At 51.6% G+C, this 25,379-nt stretch overlaps 1 protein-coding gene across 1 annotated transcript in view; it reads right to left on the bottom strand.

Annotated features, from left to right (window-relative positions):
- TMEM132B (transmembrane protein 132B) overlaps window positions 1-15,132 on the bottom strand; it is a 223,519-nt gene extending 208,387 nt beyond the window's left edge. Inside the window, exon 1 of the mRNA XM_066199441.1 lies at window positions 15,048-15,132. Within this exon, the coding sequence (XP_066055538.1) occupies window positions 15,048-15,132 (85 nt within the window). The remainder of the gene's footprint in view (window positions 1-15,047) is intronic.
- Between the last annotated feature and the right edge of the window lie 10,247 nt (window positions 15,133-25,379).

Below are 25,379 nucleotides of genomic sequence, written 5' to 3'. Positions count from 1 at the left end.
CCAAAAGCACAAACAAGGGTGGCTGAAGAGAGAAAACAAGAAGGATGAGACTTCATAACCCAAAGCTGTAATTGGAAAATTGAACCCCAACATGCAAATGGACCAAAACTTATAAAAATGTGAGACCTTGTGTCCGTTTGTCCATTTTGTGCCCATTTTGGGTCCACCTTGGGTGTAGCCCTGGCCAGGCTCTTGTCCTGCCCAAGGTGTGTCCTTAGAGACCCTTCAATAAATCTCTACTTTGTTCTCTTAGCTCTCAGGCTCTGTTCCAGCTCAGCCTTCCCAAGGCACCAACACAAGCAGTGCAGCCACAGCAGAGGCATCCAGCAGCCCTGCTCATTTCACAGGCTTGAGCGAACGATGCTTGTGCTGGGCAGGTCAGAGGAGCAGGGGGGAAGCTGGATGCTCTCTCAGTCCTCATGCCCAGCATCCAAAGGCCCCATCTGGAGCAAACAGACTGAAAATGCCGCTCCCTCAGCACAACGGGCGCCGTGAGGCTGGGCTCCCTCACTGCTTTAGCACAAACCTCCCTCTGTGCTGCAGAGGTGCCACAGCCCCACCACAGGGCTCGTGGGAGGAAATCACCCCTGGGCAGGGAGGGACCCTGGGCATAGTTATGCTTTCCGAAGGAACAAGCCCATAAAGAGAAAAGTACAACAGATTTAAGCATTTAAATGCATTTCCATAACTGTTTGTGATGATTCCCAGACAGCAGCCTTCATTAAGCTGGAGCTGAGGCTGAGAGCACCAATTAGCAGGATTTAAAAACAAAACCAAAAAAAAAAAAAAAAAAAAAAAAAGGAACTGCTGCAGTTATCCCCAAATAAAGAGTGCAGGCCAAACCTAATCTTTGATGCCTGGCTTTGCTGGAAACCATAGGAGGTTGATGCTCCAGGCAGGTGAAGTGCACAGTCCTTGGGATGGGCAGCCAGCTTGGCTGCTCAGCACCATTTGGCTGCTAGAGAAGATGTAAAATATGACAGCTCATCCTCACATCCACTGCCATAACAGCAAGGAAAGGAAGGAAGGAGGTGAAATCCTGGCAAAGCACTGGTGGACACCTCAGTCTGTTCACCAGGCCACAGGCAGCTGGAGGAGGAGCACGCTGAGAACTGCCCAGCAGGTCCCTGCAGCCACTCACACACTCGAGGAGATGTCGGGGCTGCTTTAAAACCACATGGCAAATTAAAGTTACACTTTTTTCCCCGTTCATTCTGTATTCTGTCAAATTCTTTATCTTTATGCTGTGCAAAACAGTTCTACCAGTGGACCTGGACAGCAAGAACCTGCTTGATCCCCACTGCTCCACTCCCACCATGGGAGCTGCTTTCCAAAGTGGTGAAATTACTTTTCCAGGTTTCCTTCCCTCGGACTCAATCTGCAAAGCCTGCACACGCCAGCTTTGCCCAGTTTCGCCTCAGACTGGCAGCAAAGACACTCAATAGTGCAAAACACAAACCAACAGGAAAGATCAAATCATCTTTTTAAAGGGTGAGTGTTATGGATTTTCATTTTTTTTTTCCTGTAAGAGCCATGAGCAATTATTTTTGAGCACAGAGATCTTAACCATTCATTTATCCTGAGAATAAAAGTGGGAGAAGGGGAAATGATTGCTTTTTCATTATTTGCCTCACTGCCAGTGCTGAATCAAAGTCAGAGGACTGCCAAAAGGTCTCTTTTGATCCAAATAACTACCATCCTCATAAACATTTCTACAGGGAGAAAACCCAAAACCCCAGTCTAATCTTCCCACCATGATTTTAAAGATAGGTATATTTTTAAAAAACAAACAAACCAAAAAAAAAAACCCTCTTCCTCTATGAGTCTTTGCCATTCAAGCCAGGCACAAAAGCTTTTTAAAAGATGCTGTGGGGAGGAATCCAGAACTGGACCAGAAAAAGCCAAGTTTGAAGATTAAAAAAAAAAAAAAAAAAGAGAGATCAAAAAAAAAATATATATATATATATATATAAAGATTTTACATCAGGAACCAATTTAGTTTTGCTGCTCCACGGAGCAATCATGCCTCAGGACCCACAGCTAAATGGCTGGAGCTCACATAGCTGGAAGAGCAAAGAAAGCAGCAGAGAACTTTAATGGCTTATGAAATTCAATTGAAATTGATGGTTGGGAAAGTGAAACATTTAACACCCCACCAACTTAACATCAGTGCACCCGTGTGCGTGGACACACAGACAGGAACACACGAACCAAAAGAGGTGGGAACTCATTTTCCACTCACCCACGTGTCCATGACCCCCACAGTGCCCTCACACAGGAACTTAATGCGCAAATACTTTAACTCCTCCAGACCTTTTTCCACTGGAAGCTTTCATATAAAACCCATCTTTGGTGGAAATGGCAACACGTTATTATGACCTGCACCATTCGTGTCTCTGAAATATTAGAAGCCGCATTCTGCATTTCAACTTCAGTTGGAGCAGGAACTCAAAAACCTTCCCTGCTATTTGAGATGACTTTGAATAAACTGTTTGCAGCTGATGTACTTTTCCTGCACGGATCTTTTCTGTTATGAAGCCTGTCTCTGATGAACAATAGAAAAATATTGTTGACAGGGGTGTACTTTTCCATCAACTCAAAAATATCATTTTGCAGAATATTTTCACAGCTCAGCAGAAGGTGGAAAGAAAGACAATATTATGACTAGAGAAGAAAGAAAGAAGACATTCGTTATAATTAGCTTATAGTAGTTTTCTTGTTGGTTTTGGCTTGCTCGAACAAGGTTCTTTACTAGTTCGAGCTCCAATCTGACTCACACAGCCTTCAGGCAATACTCGTGATAATCAAAGATTAACCTGGGTAAAGACACCCAGAATTTGGCCAGAACACTTTAGAGCAATGCTTAAATCCACAAAGCAACCAGAGTCACCAGTGATTTAACATCATGACTTTTAAGTGCTCCCAGATGCATGGTCGGTGCTTTAGGGTGCATCACCCCCAGCTGAGAGGCAAGAAAGATCCGTCCCCATCCTGTCATTTACTGGGTGACAAGGGGCACAGGGACACTGCTGCCTTGCAGAAGGACTGAAACATCAGGAATCACTTCTCTGGAGCCTCCATGGTGCCCCCGGAGCAGGCAGGGACATGTTATGTGGGCACTCCACACCGAGCTCTGCACCTCTTGATTCACGGGGAGGCTTTGATGTGCAAATTAATCATTATAACTTTTAACTGAGCTAATGTAACCGTCGTGTGTTGCTAATTACACAATACAGGGGAGAAAAAAAATGCAAATGAATTTAAACGCTTTAGCTAATCAGGATGGCAAGTTGTGTTTTAATTACAAATTGTTGTGCAGCAGCAAAGCATCTGCTGCAGTTCAGCGGCTCTGGTTCCACAGCAAAGTCCTGCTGTGCCTCACTCGGGTCCAGTTCAGCTCCCCAAAGCCAAAGGTGGCTGCAGGCTTGGCTGGGGACAGCAGGGACATCCTCCCGGGGGGGTGGGGACACGCCACCCACACCTGGCATGAGGCAGCACCCACCCTGAGCATCTTTCTCCAGTAATGTCGTGCAAGAAGGACACCTTCAAGCTTGGCATTTTCAAACCCCCCATTTGCCACCTCTCCTTTAATCTTTAATTTAATCCACACACAGAGGCAGAAATCAGTGTCCTTCCTCCAGCCCAATGCTTCTCAATTCACATAAGCAAGAATCAAGAGGCATCTTTGGAGCCTGTTTCCTCTATGCCCTCACATGGCGGGGAAAAGGAAGGATAAAATGAGAGTACGATAAATAAATAAACACTCCCGAACTTTGCAGTGCCTGGAGCAAGTTTTTACAACCAAATTACAATCCCTGAATATGGTGGCTTTCTAATGGAGACACTGATCCAGCCAAGCAGCCGCAGCACGGCAATGCACCTGCACAGTGCATCACCTCGGGAATGTGCCACTGTGAGGTCAGGGATGATGGCCCTGCGGAAAAACACCCACTTGCCAATAACTCTGCTGGTAGTTAACCAGAGAATTTCAGCGAGGACGGGAGACCTGTGAAATGTATGGCAAAGAAACCACGGTTATCTAAAAAAAGCAAAGACGGTCTATTGTTTCTTATATTATTTTTAACTTGATGCAGCCCCTACTTGTCAAAAAGAGGAGGGGAAAGAGGCCCCACAGCCTCTGAGAACATCGATTTGCTTTAGACTTTGCCGGTTACCCACAGCAAAGCAAAAACCTGCAGTATTTCTGCTTGGGTTTTTTTTTGAACACCAGGGGGCTGATTACTGTGAAATGATCTTAGGCTTCTCCCACTAAGTGGACAGATGGATTGCTACTTTTGCAACTTCTTTTTGCAGCCTCGAATTCAGTTGCTGGCGGGAGGCTCCGTTCCAGCTCTCTCCCCAGCATCAATTCTCTCCTTGCACTTGTCATCTCACTTCCCAGCCCGAGGCTGGGGCTGTGGAAAAGGCTCTCCGCAGGCTCAGGAATGTGCACAAAGCCCTCTCGCAGACCCCACTGTGTCCACACGGGCTCTGCACCTCCCTGGTGCCCACCCTGGGGGACAGGGACGGGCACAAGCCCAGCAGAGCCCCCACTCCTTGGATTTTCATGCCAAGGAAGCTGCTGGTGCTGAGGCTGTGGAGACGAACACCACCAGCGCTAGACAGACAAAAATGAGGTCTCTCCGGCGTTCCAAAAACAAGCTGCGACCTAGAGGGTTCTGCGAGGTGAGAAAGAAACAAAAAGCACTGCTAGGCAAAAGTAATCTCCTTAACTTTTTTTTTAAAAAAAAAGACAAGTTTTACCAAGCGCAAACCGAGAGGCTGCCAGGCTCCATCCCTGACTCCCGCTCAAAGCGACTCGGGAATGGAACAAGGAGGGTCCCCGGGCAGCAGCCTTTGCACTCACAACCCACCACTCCCACGGGCAAAACACAGCCGGGCCGGGAGAGGAAACCCCTCAGCCTGCAGGGGAGGGAACTGCTCATCCACAAGGTGCTTTTTAGGAACCATCCCCCCAGGGAACGCTGCCAGACCTACTGGGCATCACCCCACTGCAGCCCGGGGACTGCAGCCCCTTTAAGATGAAGGCAAGGGACAAAAGGAGGAAACACTCCGTTTGATCCGAGGAAGTGAAAAAACCTCGGGAAAAGCGAAGTGCCAGCCCCAGGAATGACTAAGCACGGAGCCAGGCAACGCAGGGCTGGCTAAGGCAGCCACGCAGCACACATTCCCAGATCTGTGCCAGTGCTGAAGGCATGCTGTATTGGAAAAACCATTTCTGGGGAGGAGAAAAAAAGAAAAGCTAAACCTAAAAACAAGGACTCAATTCTTTAGCGAGCCACATGAACTGCCTGAGTGTGTTTATAAGCATCCCCACCCGTCTGTAACTCCAGCTGATGCACAGATAGCAATATATGGGTCAATAATGGTTTATCTAAAGATGTGTGTCAGCCCATCTCTCTTCTCCTCCCTGACAAACCTTTTACAAGAGCCACTTACTTTAACCCTGAATTATCTGCCTCTGCTCATCTTCAGGGAGAATCAGCACGGCAGAGAAAGAAGCAGGCAATTCCCTGTGATCTGAAAGCTCACTTTCTAAATCAAATCAATTTTTCTAACGTAATTTGCCTCATCTAAATCACTGACCCATGCATTTTCTCACTATCCTTTGACAAGAGCTGCACCAATTGAAGCAAAGCTAAAACACTTCAACCAGACCAATTCATAGAAGTCTTTAGAGGAATTCTTTCATCACTGTAATTAATTCTTTAAGTGCCACAATGGGATGCTCTGAATTCAAACCCAGTCCAAGGAGTAATGATTATACTAATGGGAGAAGCTGCTCAGTAAATAAATGCAAGTGCCCTGCTGAAAGAGATGGTTTTCAATAGGAGACTGCCACGGAGGGAGATAACTCAGTTTTGGAGATAATAACTCAGATGATGAAGTCCCACAGACTGGAGTCTGATACAACAATTCCCAGGCTCTGCACACTTAAGGGATGAGGATTTTGCCAGATACACATTGGAGCTGGGGCTGCTCCAGCTCTCAGCCCTTTGAGGTGTGGGGACAGAGGGCCTGGGGCAGTTTGGGAAACCATCTGAGGGTTGGTGCAGGAACCAAAGCAATGACTGCCCTTTGGCTCTCCCCATTTGATTAAATGCAATCAAGCCTTCTTTATTTAATGTGTGCTCAGAGAAGGGGAGGGAGATGCTTTAGCTCTGGGTGAACAGGATGCTTCAAGAAGACACAGCTGAAGCTGTACCCAGGAGCTGATACTTGTCCCGCAGGGCTTACAGCAGACTCCAATAACCTCATCCTGACACTCTAATGAAGGAAATAAGGTGCACAACATGGACATTTGGGGTTTAAAAGGGCACACCTGAAGAACAGCTCCTCGGTGCAGTCCCTAAAAAGATGAGCCCAATCCCCTTGGCCTGTCCAGCTTCATCACACCAAGGAGGTGATGAGATGGGCACCACCATCTGGGCTCTCCTCTCTAGGGCTGCCTTTGATTTTAGCAATAAAGAACAACAATTCCATCCCTTCCTTTCTGCTCGTGACTTCCCATAAAAATTGCAATGGGCTGGTGCAAAGCAAACCCAGCGGGAGAACCAAGCAGTGCCAACTCTGGGGCGGACAGAGGGCCCTTACAGGGAGCCTCAGCACTGCCCAGGATGGGGCTTGGAGGTGCCAAGAAACCTCAGGCACCAAAACGAGCCAGGGCTGAGGTGTGGAGGAGGGGACAGTGCCCGAGCTGTGCTCAGCACACCAGGGCTAACAGCAACCTCAGCAAACCTCTGTCCAAGGTGAGCCTCACCCCCTAAAGAGCAGCAGCAAAAACCATCAGCTGCCATCAAAATTAACCCCAGGGCCCAGCTTCACCCAACACCTCTGCTCTCCCTGCCAGCAGGGCTTAGACCTTGGGCCACTGCCCCAGGGCACCTCGTGGGGATGATGGAGAGGACAGTCAATGGCTTTGATGGTCCCCACTTTTTTCTCTAAAGCCCTCTGAGATCTACAGGTGAAAGAATGATAAATGATCAATATTTGAAAAGAAAGAAAATGTCTCGGCTGCAATAAAATTCACGCTGTCTTCTGCTTATCTCTCGTTTCTCCTCTTTAATGGAGTTGAGCCTTTTTTGCACCAATATTCATGCTAATAACTTTCAGTGAGCTACTCCTAAGCAAAAGACCCGAAATGAGTAACTGCATTTAAAAAAAAAAGAAGAAAAAAGTGGAAGAAACCTTTGTATATTAATTCTCATGGCTGTCAGAGATGAGGATTTAATAATGTTAGTATCTAAGCTACTCCATTATTTCCAAACACCTTGGAGCAGAATGTCTTAGTGGGAGATGAATTAGATAGTGGGACTGTAACTGCCTTCTGAGTGTTTTCAGAGCATAATCTATGGCTCATCACCACGTGTGCCTCAAGTCCTTGCCCTCTCTTCTCCAAATAACCTCCAGCTGTAAATGTATTTACATGCTGAGTAGTTACATGCCAGACCCGGCTCCTTTTTCTTTTTTTTTTTTTTTTTTTTTTGAGCATTTCCCACTCACTGTTGAACCATTTGTCCCCATTTAATTAGATTTGCCTGGGTTAAGCTTTGGATGGGAGATAGGGATGGAAAGTTGGGAACTCAGGTCATCCAACAACCTGAGTCAACCTGATGGGATGAAGCAAAGAAGGAAAACTGTGGGCGGCGTACAGGAGAGGTCTAATGGGCTGTGAATTTCTCTGCCAAGGGAAGCAGCACAAGTCCTGCATCGCTGAAAACCAGCCACGCTCAGGAACAGGCTGTACCCAACCACCAGAGATGGGAAAGGCAGTTCATTTGCCAACTTTTCCAGCTCTAATTCCCATGATTTGGAGAGGCTGAGGCACACTGGCCTTTGGGCTTGCCCTGAGAGGGCTCTGCTGCTTCCAGAAAGCTCTTACCATCCTCTCTGGCTGCCCCTGTTGCAACCTTTTCTAAAAGCCCGTTTCACTGTGTGCGTGCTGTGTCCTCTCTGCACTCAGTGAAAGACAATCAGACCTTGTGTTATCAGTCCCTGCCACCCCCGCCAAGTTCTCTGAGTGCCCCTGAAAACCCCCAGTGACACTTCAGGCCGCTGTGGCCCCACCGAGTCAGGGACAGGGGCACTGGGGGTGGTTGGCTCTTGTCTTTCACCAAACCGGGTGCTCACCCTGCCCCACACGGACATCCAGACCAGCTCCTTCCAAAACTCATCCTGGATTTTCTCCTTTTTCAACCAAAAGTCTGGGTACCAAGACCAGCCAGCAGCTACCAACCCTTTGCTGAGTTTCTAATTACTGCTCGTTGCATAGAAACCTGCTCCATCTGCTCAAGAGTTCCCTTATAGGGCACGGGGGCTCTGGGGTTTTTTGGGGTTTTTTTAGTGTTTCATCCTTTTTTTTTTGAAGCTGCAGCATAAGTATTTGTTTCAAGAGCTGCAGCATCCATTAGACAGCCCTCCTCCTTCACTGTGGCCAAAGTCTTGCTGCTAAGCAAAAAGCTGTGGCTAATTGACAACAACTCCTAAACTGAGATATAAAGTAGCTGCATCTGTCACTCATGCAAAGAGCAACAGCAGCTCAGCTGCTAAATAATGGAAAATGGTTCATTTTTCTGACTCGGGGAAGATCCTTTATTAAAGGAATGAATGTCTCTGGTGCTACAGAGCCATGCCCTGATCATTCCTGCATCTTAAAAATCTAACATTGCCCATAAAATTCCTAAGTAACATAAACCCTGTTCTTTCACTACTCTCCCAATCAGAAAAACTGGATTTAAATCACCTGCTGGCAGGTTTATTACAGGGCCCACAAGCAGATAAGGTCCTGTGCACCAGCCCTCTGCACTTAAAGGGAAATAAATCTCAGCTTTGCCATCTGTTTTTGAAATGTTTCCATACAAGCTAAACAAAAAAACCCCAAATGTACATGCACCTCTCATTTAACCTTCTAAAGGATTTTATTAGTGGGGTAATGAGGATGACATTTCTTCTCTCTCCAGCAGAAATGCTTTTCCTCCTCAGGTTGATTCCCCTCAGGGGTCCCTCATCCCACAGCCAAACTCTCCCAGCGTTGTGTGTGTGTGGATAAATGGGCTCAGCACAGCTGCTTGGCCAGAGGCACCAACTCCCACACATCCTGCCACCAGTGGAAACACCATTGCTGGAGCCTGCTGAGCCCCTTGGCTTGGCCACGAGGAGGATTTTGATCCCTGCTTCTCCATTTAGGCCCAGCCCGAATTGCACCAGCGGAGTTTTCTCCATATTTTTTCCATCACCAACGCCAAGCTGGAGCTGCCCAAGGCGGGTGGTTTCACACCATCCCCTCCCCATAACCACACCCGTGGTCCTCGCACAGCCTTTGAGCAGATGGCAGCACCATCCCCAGGCAGGAGGACCTGGGGCAACCACAGAGCGCCGAGCACCCTCTCCCCGAGATTTAGCAGCTTTGTCACTAAAATCCCATTTCCTGCCGCTGCAGGTCCCTTCCCCACTGCAGGGGGAGCGACGGGGCAGAGCAGCTCCTGAGGGCCAGCTGGTGCAGGCACGGTGAGATGAGCAGAGCTGGTTGACGTGCAGTTTCCAATTATTTTACTCAGCAGACGGCGGCCCCGTGGAAACCCCTCTGCTCCTGGCTATCCCTCACCCCTCAGGGCACCCCTGTGCTGCCTCTCTGACTACCACCATCACCAAAAGAAATCGAGGGGGGGAAAAGAATAAAAAAACAGAGTTAAAATCAAATGCTACACTTCATTTTCTCTCCTTGCCTGAAGTTGCAAGAGACAAGATAGGACATAATCGCCACTTTTAAAATCATCTCCTATGACAGGCAAATTGATCAAGTGGAGAAGCTGGGCTGCTTTTGAGCTTGAACAAACTGATTTTCCATGAAAGATGGTGTTTACATTGCCTCTCAATAGCCTGCTGAAATATGCATTCCTCCTGCCATTTCATCACCAAAATTTGGGAGGAAAGAGTGGTTTTTGGGGAAAAAAAAAAATGAAAAAAAGAGAAAAAGAATAAAAGTGCGCTTCAATCTGGAGCACATCATAAATTCATGAAGCTTTCTGAATGCTGTCAGAAACAAACATTTATGCAAAGAAAAAAAAGCTCAAAGTGCGTTACGAGAGAATTTTTGGGTAGCATGGAAAAAAACATTAATATTTACCTTGCAACTGAGACTAAAGCCCTTTGTGTGAGGCACTGCCCAAAGGGCAGAGTCCTTCCACAAGGAGCTCACTCACAATCCAGCAGCCTTTGCTTTACTCCCCATCATCACAGAGGGCAACGGGAATACCCAGGGAAAGCCGGACACGGAGCAATCCCCATCCCCACCCCGTAAACCATCTCCAGGCACCTCTTCGCTTGTAATTTCTGCCTGCCCATCCTCACGTGGGAGCTGCATCCTCTGAAATGCCAGCTGGGAAACTCCCGACAGCGCGAGATCGAAGCATCTTCCACGACATCTAGAGCACCACATGGCAACTCACACTCCACAGCCCCCGTGGCACTTAATGCGAGAGGATCTGACAGGCAGAGCTGGGGAAGCACCACGTGCCAGCACATCAGTGAGCCACTGACAGGGCTAAGAGCTAAAGCTCTGCCAGCAAACCAAGTCACTGCTCGTCATTAACCAGCATTTGTTATATTTAGGCAAGGAGGGAACGGGGGATCGAGTTCAGCGGATTAAGTTGGTTGAGCTGACGGGTTTTATTTCGGTGGGATTGGCTTCTCTTTCACTGGGAGGTTTATTAAGGCCAGAAGACCTTGGTTTTGTTTGCTTGACGTAGGGAGCTGCCACTCCCCTTTGCTCCTCTGAGACAGGACAGGTCTGCAGCCACCTCCACGAGACACAGGGCTGGGTGAAGCCACCTCTCCATCACAGCAAAACCTGTTCTTCACACCAGCACCAACCACCAAGGCCAGCACAAGCAGCACGAGCTGCCATAACCCAACATTCCGAGTAATGACAGCCTTTCCTCCACCTTTCAGCAAAGGGGCACAGCCAGCACGGGCCTCCTGAGCAGCCTGGCTGCAAAACACATTCCTGAGGAGCTGTGTGGGGTCAGCAGGGTGGAATCTCCATCCCACTGGCACCAACGGGAAAACCCTGCACAGCCTGAAGCCGTGTGTCCCCCAGATCCCTGCGCACCTCCGTGGTGCACAGACTCTTCTCTTCACAACAAGGGAGTCCTTGCCCAGGGATTGTGCCTTCCAAACTGCTGCCTGGGCTCGAAGAGCGACCAACTCCATGACGGCAAACCCAACTCAGCAATTAAATAAATGGAGCCATCTCTGGCACAGGAGTGCATCCTTCAGCCAAAAAATCCTTCCAGAGACACAAACCCCGTCCCAGTCCTGGCAAGCCTCTGCTCTGACCTCCTGCAGCTGCTCCTGGGCTCGTACCTTCCTCGCCTCACTGAGCTGCTTTAAACAGAGATAATAGGACTGGGAGTGACTGTCATTCTCAGCAATAAAATACAGCAAATTAATTGCACTTGATTGATTTTTATATTTTAATGGGATTATTTTGGTATTCAAACTGCAAGAGATTCAATCAGCCAGAGTCAGGTGTCAGTAAACAGAGTTCTGTGACCAAGCCCCACGAATTGAAGAAAATAATCAAAACCCAAAACCAGTGAGACTTCCCCATTTCAAGTACACAAAGGAGGCTGCAGCACCAGTGACAGGAGATTTGGAGGTGAAAAATGCTGTGCAGGACAAGTCACACGGTTGCCTCCTGCATTCCCAGAGACTCCAATGCCAATGGCAGCAGCAATGCATAAATCCAGAGCAGCTCCACTGGCTTCAGAGCAGCTGGTCTAGATTTATGCTGATGGGAAGTAAAATCAGGGTATCTAAAATATTCTGCTGTAATGGATACTGGAGCAAAAGGCACTAAAACAACTTCAGACTTCTCCCCCCAGCCCACTATCCCTCCACTTCACATCAATTCAAACAATCACTGCATAAAACGTTGAGATCTGCACAAATCTGGGGAAAAGAACCTACATTTCAACAGTTTGTACGACCGTGCTCTGCAAATCTATTGCACAGCAGATAACACAGCCCTTTCATTGCTGTTCCTAAAGAGCCTCTGAATAAAAAGTGTCTCCATATTAGGTAGAGTGATACAGGGACACATAATAAAATAAGCATAATGTCTCTCCACCCACGCCCCCCTGGAGCCAGAGTCTAAAAGCGAGCGCGGGTCGTTCCTGAGGCACGGCTGACAAGCGCATCCCAGCGGGGACGGATGGATGGAGGACACGCCCCGCTCCTGCTCTGCCCTGCCGCGCGTTCCGAGGCAGCGGAGCGAGCCGGTGACACAGCACCCGGCCAGCAAAATAAAGAAATAATTCAGGTAAACTCATCCAGCTCGCTCGCAGGATACCTATTCATATAAGCTCGGAGAGACAGCTCCGCCGCCGCCAGCGGGGAAGGCGGCCAAAACCCTGCCTGGATGCCGGCAACAAACGGGGGCCTGCTGCCAGCCAGAGACATCCTCGGGCTCAGCGTGAGCGGCCCTCGGCTGCCAAACACACACGCAACACCCTCTGCTCGCCAGCAGCCGGGCCGCCGGAGACCCGGGGCAGGACAGTGATCTCTTAATTGGACCTTCCCGAAGCTATTTAGGGGACCTGCCTGACAGGCCGACAAATGCCACCCGCTTTGAAGAGGCTGGAGGAAACTCAGCCTCGGTGCCGCATCGCCGGGCGCCGCGACGCAGCCTTGCCCAGAGCCGGCCCTGGCAAAGGGGGAAGGGAGGGAAGGAGGGAGGGAGCAAAGGCAAATAAATAGAGGAGGGGAAAAAAAAAAATGGCAAGAGCCCAACGCGAGCGTCTGTGTGAGCCGGGAGCTTTGCGGAGATGGCAGCACCGCGGCATGACTCATGCAGGTGTCTCTTCTCCCGGCCGCGACAAACCCAAACCGAGCTGCGCTTCGTTAACCCCTGTGTAATCCAGAGGAGAAAGAAAAGCGGCTCGGATCTCTCGGCGAGCCGCAGGAAGAGCGGCACAGCCCCGGAGGGAGGCGTTCCTGCCGCTCGCCTCTCTCGGAAGAGCTTCCCCCTGATCCCGAGCCCCCTGTGCACACGCAGACATCCGCGCCAGGGGTGGGACAGGGCAGGGGCAGCAGAAGGATGCTCTAGGGCCGAGAGAGGAGAGAGGCGCAGGAGGGGAGCGCGGTGGTAATTCACAGCTCGGAGCTGAGAGCGCACTGCGAGTTCCCAACGCGCACACTGAGCGGGGAGGGCTCGGAGCAGCGGAGAGGGATGGAGACGTCGGTAGGGTTTGCAGCCACAAACTGTTTCAAAGTGGGTTTCCATATGTTTAAGCACTGAGAGCTCTGGAAGAATTACACCCACAGCCCAATCTCACCATGGTAGCTACCCACACAGGAGAAGACGGGAGGGGGGGAATATCAGGGAAAAGATTAGCATTAATATGTCAAAGCAATAAATGAAAAAGGTTTTTTTAAAAAAATACAGAAACCTGCTCCTTCGCTGTGCCTAACTCCTCAATAAAATAAGAGCTGCACAGGGCATGGCAGTGACCACGGAAAGGCACCATTCCGCGGGGCAGTGCTGACCCACGGGCACCCCACGCCCTGTGTCCCCACAAGCTGCGCCCCCCTTTCCATGCCCTGCACCCCGGTGTCCGTGTCCTGCTCAAGAGGATTTCCACACAGCACACAGCCCGGCCAAGGAGGGAGATGATGGAGAGCAGAGGCAAGCAGTGCGTTTTGGGGTGAGGAGAGCAAGGACCCCCTGTGTCCATCTTCTGGTGCCTCCTTCCCAGCAAATTATTCCTGCTCTACCTGCAGGAGCCTTTCCTGAAACACTTTCCCACCGCAACGCCTTCCCTGTGCCCTCCCCAAGAGCTGACCCCTCCCACGGATCACTCCTTTTCCACCTAAAATCCTTGCGTTGAGGCATATTCCTAAAACCCCGGTGAAGTTTCCCCAGCAGCACACGCTTCACGCCGCGGCCAAACGCGAGCACCGTCCCGAGAAGCAGAAAACGCTAAACCAATCCCCGAGCAACTTCAGCACCGATGCACCTTAATTAATCTGCTTTTAACAACCCCCGTTTATTAGGAGCAGCATCTGCCAGGGAGCGCGCACAGGAGAACGTCCCCAGAGTGAAGTCCTGCTAAAGACTTTCCCAGGGGCAGCGCTCTGGCAGCCTGGGGTGAGCCCTTCCCAGGAAAACACCCACACTTGGGACCCGAAACGCTGCTCCCAAGTCCAGTTGGGGGGGGGGGGGGGGAATAATAATAATAAAAAAAAGAAACAGAAAATAACAGAGGAAGAGCATCTCGCAGCCGCACTCCCTGCATGGGCGCGCTGCCTCGCAGCTGGCCATGAGGGAATCCCACCTGAGCCCCGTCAAGGGCCAGACCCCGCTCCCCGCCAGCCCACCGAGACCCGTCCTTCCCGGAATTAAGCGCAAGAAAGGTTGCGCAGGTATTTTGTTCCCGAAGGGATTGAAGTCCTGCACACCTTTGCCCCCACCCGCGCCCATGGGGAGCCAGAAAGAGCGAGGAGCACCAGGGAGGAGCGGGGGTCGGCCGCCCCGTGGGAAACCCCAAATCCCAATCTTGTCCATCCCCAGAGCTCCGGCAAGCCCAAACTTTCCCTTTTTTTTTCATCCCTCCCCAAATCGGCAGCGGCCGAAGCAGGCGGGCAGCCTGCGCGCAGGGGGCCGGGAGCCCGCGACACGCGTGGGGACAGGGGACACACGGGGGGGATGCGGAGCTGGATGGGGACAGGGGACACACGGGGACACACGGGGGGATGCGGAACTGGATCGGGACTTCTCGGGGCGCCCCAGAGCCCGAGCCCGAGCCCGGAGCGCGTTCCACCCGCAGCGCTGCGCGGAGCGCCGGGGGAGGGAGGGCTGGGATGGGGGAAATGGCCCTAAATAACACCGGGGGGGGTGTGGGGAGGAGGACAGGTATAAAATAAACACAAATAGTTCAAAACCAACACAAAAACGGACACAAAACCCAAAGCAAACAAACAGAAAACCACCGCGGCGGGGTCGCGGCGGCGGGACCGGGGGTTACCTCGGCACAGGAGCAGCAGCGGCGCCAGGAGCAGCGCGGGGCCCCGGGAGAGCATCCTCTTTGTTCCATGCCCAGAAGTAGTCATGGTGCTGATTTATTTGGAGAGGGGCGGCTGAGCGGGGCGGGGGGGCCGGGGGTGTCGCTCCGGAGCCCGTAACCACTCCCCCCGCTCCCCGCCCGCTCCGCTCCGCGCTCCGCTCCGTCCGGCGGCGGGGCCGGCGCCCGCGGAGGAGGGGAGGGGAACGGGAAGGGGAAGGGGAACGGGAAGGGAAAGGGGAAGGGGGGTCCCCGCCGGCCCCGCTCTCACGGCCGCCCCCGCCGCATCGCCGCCCCGGGGGCACCGGCGCCGCCCCCGCCCGCGGCAGCAGCAGCGGCAGCAGCGGCGGCGGCTCCCCCGGGGCAGCGGGCGCTGTGCCGGGGATGCGGCCGGGCCGGGCCGGGCCGGGCTCACCTGAGCGGGGTCGGGGGGGCCCGCAGGTGCCTCTCAGCGCCCCGGGGGGGTCGCGATGCCCGGGCCCGCGGGGCCAGCGAGCAGGGGGGCAGCCCGCCGTGGCCTTGGTTGGGCCGGGTGCGGCGGCCCGCGGGGTCGGGGTCGGTGCCGGTGCCGGGCCCGCAGCGCGCCCGAGGCCGGTCCTGATCCCGATCCCGAGATCCCGAGATCCCGAGATCCCGAGATCCTGATATCCCGATATCCCGATATCCCGATCCCGGGGGGCCCTGAGGGGGGGCGCGCGCCGCCCGCCCGCCGAGGGAAAGAGCGCGCGCGCACCCTGGCGGCCGCCGCCGGAACTGCGGGAAACGGGGCCGGGAAAAGGGAATCCCAAAATCTGACTGCGAGAGCATCCCAAAAACTGTGAGAGAGTCCCAAAAACTGTGAGAGAGTCCCAAAAACTGTGAGAGAGTCCCAAAAACTGAGAGAATCCCAAAAACTGTGAGAGAGTCCCAAAAACTGTGAGAGAGTCCCAAAAACTGAGAGAATCCCAAAAACTGTGAGAGAGTCCCAAAAACTGTGAGAGAATCCCAAAAACTGTGAGAGAATCCCAAAAACTGTGAGAGAGTCCCAAAAACTGTGAGAGAGTCCCAAAAACTGAGAGAATCCCAAAAACTGTGAGAGAGTCCCAAAAACTGTGAGAGAGTCCCAAAAACTGAGAGAATCCCAAAAACTGTGAGAGAGTCCCAAAAACTGTGAGAGAGTCCCAAAAACTGTGAGAGAATCCCAAAAACTGTGAGAGAGTCCCAAAAACTGTGAGAGAATCCCAAAAACTGTGAGAGCGACCCAAAATCTGCGAGAGCATCCCAAAAACTGTGAGAGCATCCCAAAAACTGTGAGAGAGTCCCAAAAACTGTGAGAGAGTCCCAAAAACTGTGAGAGCGGCCCAAAATCTGACTGCGAGAGCATCCCAAAAACTGTGAGAGAATCCCAAAAACTGTGAGAGAGTCCCAAAAACTGAGAGAATCCCAAAAACTGTGAGAGAGTCCCAAAAACTGTGAGAGAGTCCCAAAAACTGTGAGAGAATCCCAAAAACTGTGAGAGAATCCCAAAAACTGTGAGAAAATCCCAAAAACTGTGAGAAAATCCCAAAAACTGTGAGAGAATCCCAAAAATCGTGAGAGCATCCCAAAAACTGTAAGAGCATCCCAAAAACTGTGAGAGAATCCCAAAAACTGTGAGAGTGACCCAAAATCTGACTGTGAGAGTATCCCAAAATCTGACTGTGAGAGTGTCCCAAAATCTGACTGTGAGAGCATCCCAAAAACTGTGAAGGCAACCCCAAAATTGTAAGGGCATCCTGAACATTGAGAGAGAATCCCGGGGGGGGGAAGGACATCTCTTGGGATGTGGAGGTATCTCAAACAGTGTCAGAGCACTCTAAAGGCTGTGCAAGGGGCATTATTGCTGTTCAAGGAGTGCGAGAGTGTCCAAAGGGGTGTGCAAAGGGCATCGCGAGGAGTGTGAGCGTGTCCCGAGGAGCAGGAGGGTGTGCAAAGGCTTCCCCGGAGGAGTGGGAAGGGAGCGTCAGGAGTTTGAGGGCATCCCATGGAGGTGCAGAGGGCATCCCATGGGGTGTGGGAGTGAGGAGCGTGCCCAGGGCAGTGCCAGCCGCAGCAGCAGCGTGCCCAGGGGAGCCCCCGCACCCCCAATCCCCGCGGGATCGCCCCGGGTGCCGCTTTCCCAAAGGAGCCGAGCGCTGCCTCTGTCCCCTCCCTTGGAATGCAAACACGTCCCGCTGCTGGGGCTGGAATTCCGCTCGAGCTCCGCTCAGCCCTAATTGCTGGGAGCTTTCTGCGATCTCAGTAAAACCAGCGAGACAGGGAAAGAAAAGGAGAGGCAACATTAAACCCCTCCCCTGGGCTCTCCCGCAGTTTTGCAAACACGTCTCCGAGTTTGATTTTTTTTTCTTCCCTCCCTGCATAAACAAGCTTTTCTGTAGTACTTGCTGTAATCTTGTTTGCTCCATAACCACTCCTAGGAATGTCATAAAAAATTTAGCTCTAATATTTTACCACTCCACACAAACATGAACGTGAATAAATGCTCGTCTCCCATGTAGGGAAATGTAGAGAGAGAGCGTGGGAATCAACCTCAGGCTGGAGGGACCCGACCCACAGAGGTGGGGAAAAAACAAAACCACGGGGAACCCAAAGATTTGGGTTCGTCAGAGAAGATAAAACTAATGAATAAGTATATAAAATGAATAAAATGAATAAAAGGCAGTGATGAAGAATATCTTGCTGTCTGCCCTCAGTACTTGATCTAGTAAAATACAATGGGAGCGTTCAGCTGCTAGTGGAAATCTGGTGATCCGGAAGAAGGGAATCAACTGCTTTAGACATCCCATTTCTTTCTTGGGGAGTGTGGGGGGATTTTCCAGCTGGAGGTTCAGGGGCTGGCCCTGGCCCTGGGGGGTCACCATGTGCCACCAGGAAAGAAATGTGCAAAGCTTTGTGCAAGGGGCACCCAAAGCTGTGTGAGCTCTGCCTCGGGGCTCAGCTGCATCCCCTGGGGACAGCAGCAGGACTCAGGGGAGTTATGGGGGCACAGGGAAGTAGGAAACAATTCCCTTGTGCAGCTCCAACCCAGCGCTGACCCTTGGCTGGGGCACACAGGACCCTGTCCCCCCTCATCAGCCCAAACCCTGCACATAGCCAAGGGCCTCCCCTCACTTTTAGGGCAGCCCTGGGGGGCATTTAGACTTTACTCCATCACTGCTGTGTGTTTTTATGTGGGATTTTGTGTCCAACACGTGAAAGAAAATCCAAAGTGAGGAACCTGACAAAGTGCTGACAGGGAAGTGATGCCACTTGCAGGGATCCAGGTGCATTGGCTGAGAGGTGCTCACCCCCCGTCCCGTTCATGCCATGCAGGATTAGCCTGGTTCTTCCAAAACTGACTTCCCAACGTGGCGCCTGAGATGGATAGTAGAGCTGCAGTGATCCATTATGTGCCTCTCAGCCTAATAAAGCTGTAAGATCGCCTCCATCCCCTACAAAATGCTTTAATGCTTTTACTGCCTTTTAATGAAAGGTAATATTCTGGTACAAATGAAGTGGAAATATGAATTAAGTGCTGTCTGCAGACTGTGGGAAGGTTGCTTGGCAGTGCCCTCTCTCCTTCCCACAGCTTTACTCGTTTGTGTTGCAAGAAACAAACCAAAACAAAACCAAACACAAACAGCAACAAATTTATTTGAGAGCTTTGGGCTCAACACGAGGGACTGTGTACAAAGTGACAGGTAAAAGGGAAGACACCACAGGAAAAATGCATCAGAACTGGGGATTTTACAGGTCAAAAAGCACCTTGTGCGGTGAGCCCATGGCACAGGGGCTACTGGGGGTGCTGAGGTGGTTTTGGGGAGCAGAAGGGAGAAAACCCCCTGCAGAGCTGATCACCAACCACAGGGGCAACCAGGATTGGTTTGCCTCGCTGTGTTTAAAAGAGGAGGCCTGAAAAAAGCCAGAAGGGGATATTTGGGAGATACAAAAAGCGTAAGGAAGAATTGCAGGTAAGTCAACAAAACAATGGACATCTGACGGAGCGCGGCTTCCTCACGGCAGCAGCAGCACAATGAATGATCCTTGACTGAACCCGCACGATTCACGCCGGGAGTTTCTGGTTTCCACATCGCTGCTGAGCCGTCTCCAAGCTCCTTAGCTGGCTTGCAGCGTGGCTTTGTCACTCCCTGTCTTCTTCTGAGCATCAAAAGGGACGTGAGGAGACGTCGCCGAGACAGCAGAGCCGCCCGTGGTGCCGTAATCTGGGTCTCCCATATGTGATCCTCGGAATAATTCTTCTCCCAAAGGAGATTTTTCTTTTGAGTTGTTCCGGTGGGATGTTGCTACACTTCTTTTGTGTGACTTTGCACACAGAGGCAACCCTGTGTTACGAGACACTTGAAAGACTTTGCTGCAGCGTTACAGAAAGCTGTTGATTTTCACATCACTCATGTGTCAAAAGACGGCAGGTTTCGGGAATGCCCCTAGGAGAACAGAAAGAATGGGAATTTTAAGGATGTTTTAAGGTATTAGGAGGGAAAACCCCAGCTGGGAGTTTAGGGGAGGTTATTTAGGGGGCCGGATCCTGAGCTGTGTTTGGACCCTGATTTCCTGCAGGGAATAAGGAGCTCAAGTAACCCCGGGGCTCTGCACAGCACGAGAAATTGATCAGAGCTTTGCACAAATGACATTTCCTTGTCCTATACCTCACGTGGAGCTTGAGATTTAAGTCTTGTGCGTGCAGAGAGCCAGAAACTCTTCCAGTGGGGCCATCCTGAGGGAATCCTGCTCCACACAGAGCATCTCAAGCCTTGCTGTCCCACTGACCACCTCTGCCCACTGCTTGCTTGCAGGCTGCAAGACAAAGCTCAGATTTGGCCAAAAAATAATTATGTCCACTTTACAAAGCTGAAAAACACTGGGGCGATGAATCCTTGGGCTGTTGGATGGAGGCTGGCACGGCGCTGGTGCCTGCTGAGATGGAAGTTACGATGGCCTTGGAATATTGTGTCCCGATGCAAAAAAAAAAAAATGAGGATCTGGCTCTGCCTGGTGGCCCGGCGTCATCCCCAGAGGGAGGAACGGGCGGGAGCAGCGGGAGGAGCCGCAGTTGGCCGGGCACTGAATCACAGGTGAGTGATTCACCCTCCCCGCGTCAGGCAGCCAACCTGGGAGCGAGGCAGGAACTGAATCAGTGCTGCTTTGGAGAGGGATTTGTTTTTTTCTTTTTAATCATCTTCTCACTCGTTATCCTTAAAGCCTCTTCCCAGAGGATGAGAGGGCTTCGCTTGCCAGAAGGGAGCGGGTTAACCACTCCCAGGAGGAAAAGCTCAGAGCGGCGGGGATTGTGGTGCCCCGCTGCCGCCGAGCACCTGCAGAGACTAAAAGGTGACGAATCGCCGTCATTCCTGCTTCCTTCTCCACCTGTGTTTAATTAAATTGGTTTGAGACAGGTCTGAGAGGAGGCCGGCTGATTTCTCCCTGTGTAATTTGAAACAGCTGGATGGGGCAGGTGGGGGATGCCCGGCAGAATCCGTGTGCTGGGGCCAGCTGGAAACGCTCAGGGCACTCAGCCACGACCCTGACCATCATCATGGGCCACCTGCAAAGGACAGGGGACTTTTGTGCCTGCTCCACATCCCGTTCCCCATGTCTCCTCTATTCCCCTGGTTGGGAAGCAGCGGAGAGGGAGGAGACGGGGTCAGAGCCGGAGAAATGGGTTGGCAAGGAAGGGGTTTGCTCCTGTGGCTCTGTGAGGCTGTGTCAGGGGCCAGGAGGGTGCTGGGGGAGCAGGAGCACACACCCGGGCAGTGGGACACACAGAAGTGTGTCCATCCTCCCTCAGGCTCCAGCCGGAGAGGCTCAAAGGACGACGAGCGAAAGCCCCGCTGCCACCAAGTCAAACTCGCACAGTCACGGGAGCTGCTCAGCGCTGGGGAAAAACACAAAAAAAAAGCCCCTAAAAACCGAGCAGAAGGAGAAGGTCCACTGCGAGCCAGGGGCTCAGCCTCAGGCAGGGCTCTGCCCCAGTCCCCCAACACCCCATCCTTCCAAAAGTGCCCAAAACCAGCCCCCAGCGCTGCACCCTGCGGCCCGGAGGTGAAATGTGGGCACGGCGATGTGCCAAAGCTCAGCCGCCAGCACCCCGGGCCACCGGGAGCGGCGGATGCGGCCGTGCCTGCGCTCCTCAAGCAGGCAAGACCTGGTTTTCCACGGAAATCAAAAATGAACCCGAAAAACGTCGAGCGTTTTCCATGCAGGTCACAGCCGGGAGACTTCCCAGGTAGCTCCATCAGCGAATGAAGAGTTGCTAAAACCAGGAGTCACAGCGAGCTCCGCGCCTGCCTGCTCATTAAAACAGCCTTTTGTGCCCCAGAAATGCATATGAAAGACGCTCACAGGCCCTGTCACTCTTACAGATTCCTTCTCTCATGTTCGCTCATTCTCAGCTAAACTAAGAAATGCCTGAAGCCGTCAAAGGGGTTGTTTCAAAGGCAGCCCGGAGACAGAAAGGGAGCGAGCCGGCGCTGGAAAGCCTCGCTAATCAAGGCAGAGGGAGCTGCCTGCTTCCCTCCCTCCCTCCCCGAGCGCAGCTCGTGCTTCGGCTTTGAAGACCTGTCATCTGTGACGCCGCTCCGCTTCAACATTTATACCGAGATATTTTTTTTTCCTGGAATATATGTGGGGGGTTTTTTTCTTCTTTTTTTCCCCCTTTTTTTTTTTTTTTAAGCCATTCCGCCCACCCTTCGCCTCTCAGCGGAGCTCTGGGATGTCGGAGCAGGAGCATTACAGAAACCTTAAATAAACCGCAGGGGAGGTGCCCCCGGGGCCAGGACCGTCCCCACCCAGGCCATCGGCTGTGTAAACAAAGGGATTTTTTTTTCCACAGCATGAGCGCCGAGCAGGCTGTGTCGAGCAAGGGGATCTTTAAAAAATCCGGGTCTCTCGAAGGAAAAGAAGGGACTCTTGCTCCCAGGAGCACTACAAAAATTAATGGCTATTATGACTGTAACTACCTGAATCAAATGCAAAGCCGCGTGTCACGCAGCCCTTTCACGATTTCCGCAGCTTATTACAAGCCTGTATACATCTGCCCCTGCCTGGTTTAAGCCCAGCAGGAATAAAACTAATATCAAGTGAGCAGAGTGAATTAGGAGCTGCTCTTAGCAGGATTTATTCAAGTGCTGACAGCGTGTCCTGCCGGCCTCGGGTGGGTCACAGCCCGCAGGGTACCCAGGCACATCCCAGCGCCTGGAATTGTTCCTTTGTGCCTGGTGTCACTGTTCCAGGCGGGCAGGGGACATCCCGTGGCACAGCGGATCCCTCAGGCAGGGTCAGCTCGGGGCACGGAGGAGCCCGGAGTGGGAAAACCCACCAGGGATGCGCTGGGAGCCAAAACGCCTTGGTGCGGCATCTCCAGATGCAGCCGCTCCCCGCCGGGCGCCTTCATTAAACCCAACAATGCCTTGGGATGGTGTTTGAAGAGCTGATGGAGCTGTCTGCGGCTCTGTGAAAAGCAGAGGTGTGAATTTTCTCCCGCTTTAATCCGAGCCCGCCGAGCGAGCGGAGCGCTGCCACCGCCGCGTCCCAGCTGGCGCCGAGGCTGATGAGCCACGGAGCCAACATCAAAAAAGGTTCTGCGGAGCCAAGAGCGCCTGGCGGGGCACGGAGGTGCGGGGTTTGCCAGCCCTTCCTCTCCCCCTTCCCTGCATGGAACAGATTTTCCAAAAATCTCCCCGGCTGAAATTTCAAGAGGTTGTGTGAACGGGTCACCAAACTGACCCGCCTGCCAGGGATGGGTTTGGTGGGTTATCTCCTGGTTGGATTGGGGCAGACACGTGGTTGGGAGCTTGGTGTTTTATGAATTACTTACAGCTACTCGTAGTCTCTGTGCTGGTTGAATATTTTATCGTGTTTCCAGCCAGATGCAGGACAAGGTCCCAGAGAAATCCAAATCCGGGGCTGAGCCTGTTCATGCCACTACTCAAGTTTGCTGAGGATCCGCCCCGGTATCCCTGAGATCTGGATGTGATGCACATGACGTGCAGGAGGAATTATTCATACCAAATAATCGCTCCTGCCCAAATTAGCTCGTGAAAAAGGTGGCTGTAAATCCACCGGACCGTGTGAGCCAGGAGCTGCTGCTCAACAGGAGCAGATCTGAGCACTGAGCGGCTAAAGGGAAATCTGGCAAAAAAAAAAAAGGGAAACGTGGGGTTATCCAAAAACTCACAGCAAACCCAGCTGCTGGTCTTTTTGGGCAGGGCTGAACTTGGCCAATGCCACCAGAGTGGCTCAAACTGAGTTCCTGGCCTGCCCAAAGCCTCTCATCACCCCTCAGCAGGGGAGGACAGCTCAGCTCACCTGAAATTTCTCCTCTTCAGCTTTTACCCTTCAGCTTCTACCTGGGTGTGCCTTGGAGCATCACCCAGGGGGGATCCAGGTGGTCCCCTCAAGGTCCCTTCTGCCACCAACCACAATAAGAAGGAATTCTGAGCAGATAAACCTCTCTCCTGGCAGCTCTTCTGCAGGGCAGGGACTGGTGGCTCTGCTCAGCTGGGACCTGGTGCCTGGGCTGCACCTTGCTGAACGACCAGGAGCAGAACAATTGATTTTTTTTTTTTTCTGAGTGGGAAATTTCCACTCCTTGGATCAGGAGATGCTCTGAATATTTATGTTTTTGTTCACCAATTGGAAAAAAAAAAGAGAGAGAGAGAGAGAAGTGCTATAAACGAACATATTTGGTGACCCACTTTGAGTGGCTCATTACGATTAGATCAAGCTAATTGCCAGCCTTGTATTTCATTTGGCAACTTGCTCAGCTAATTGAACAAAATAAAAACTAATGAACAATTATAATGAAGTTTATAATTAGACCATTGGAAAAAAACTCAGCGTGAGAATATTTAAGGCATAATGAATGTGCGGGAGGTTTGGGAGGGGGGCAGTAAATTATGTCACCCTCCCCCACCAAAATCCTTCTTCCCAGGTTCTTGGTGTATTACCTATTCCCAAACCATATCAACGTGGCATTTTCTTTATTATTAATTACCTTAATGCCTTTTTAATGTCCATAGATGGCATTTCCAAGGATCCTAAATCCAGGAATCAGCCTGTCAGTAAGGCAGGCCAGCGTGGCCATTATGTGACACCCCCAGCTCCACCTTCACAAATCAAGGTCTCCACTGAGGATGGGTTTGTAATCCTGAAAGTGAGAAACCAGCATGTGGAGCAGGCAGAGAGGAGTTCACACAGGCCAGGAAGCCGATCCATCCTGTCAACACAGAAACCTGGAACAGGAGCCAGGGAGGCTGAAAGGGGGAAGAACAGAAAGAAAAATCCTCTCTGCCTGATTAGAGCCATTTTTAAAATAGCTATTTTTGTCTCATATCTGAATAAACCCCCTTTCACCCCCTGCTGCTGAAGCACAGAACATTAAATACCACGATGAGACACAGAGTGACTTTTTGGAGTTGCAATTCACAGGTCAAGCAGGTACCCACCAAAACCTAATAGAATTGTCTCATCAGACTCTGCATTGCTTAAAAACTTCTCTTCCTCCTGTTTGTACATGGAAGTAATTAGCTCATATAGAACTCAGCGGTAACTGAGGTTCTGCATCAGGGAATAAAGGCAGAAACTCTTAAACTGGGGAGGAAATGTGTTGAGCCTTTTCTCCTGGATGTCCCCAGTGGCTCTGGCACTCTGAAAGTTCTGGTTTTCAGCCCGTGGTGCCAAGGGCCACAGGCACAGGGCAGGGATAAAGCACACGCGGTCCTGGAGGAGCAAAGGGTGGGAGAGGAGGAGAATCAGCCCTGGAGTTATTAAAGCTCAGCACTGATCCCACTCTCTGCCTGCAACCACTGTAATCCCAGCGAGGGTAAAGTCTCCTTCCCATTCACAGAGCTGCTTTGCTTTCACAAAGATTGAGGTAATACACTGACTCAGGGGAAAAAAAAAAATCATTTTTATGAGCTATCAAAATCTCTATTCCCCTCCCGTTTTAATCTGAGCTGCATTAGGAGAAAACCCTCTGTTTTTGCAGTCATGTCTCAATATTTTTATGCCATTAGAACCAGCTGTCCTCTTAATGTAATTACAGGTTTCAGCAGGGGAGTGTTCATATCCTGGGATCAGTGGGAGGCTGTAGCTGCCTGATGCTCTCCATGTTCCATCACCTTTCCATCAGCCTTGGTTTGGGTTGGGGTTTTTTTGCAGGTGTTTGTTCACCTGCCAGCCTGGAGCTGCTTCCACGGCCACGCAGGGGCTGGGGCTGCTCCCAGTTTTGGCAAGGAGGGTGTAGAGACCACGGCCAGCCCTTGCATGGCACCAGCAGGG

The sequence above is a fragment of the Chamaea fasciata genome, unplaced genomic scaffold (assembly GCF_029207755.1).
Source record: "Chamaea fasciata isolate MVZ Bird 193981 ecotype frontalis unplaced genomic scaffold, bChaFas1.0.hap1 SCAF_18, whole genome shotgun sequence".
Lineage (NCBI taxonomy): Eukaryota > Metazoa > Chordata > Aves > Passeriformes > Sylviidae > Chamaea > Chamaea fasciata.
This window is presented reverse-complemented; position numbering and strand designations above follow the sequence as displayed.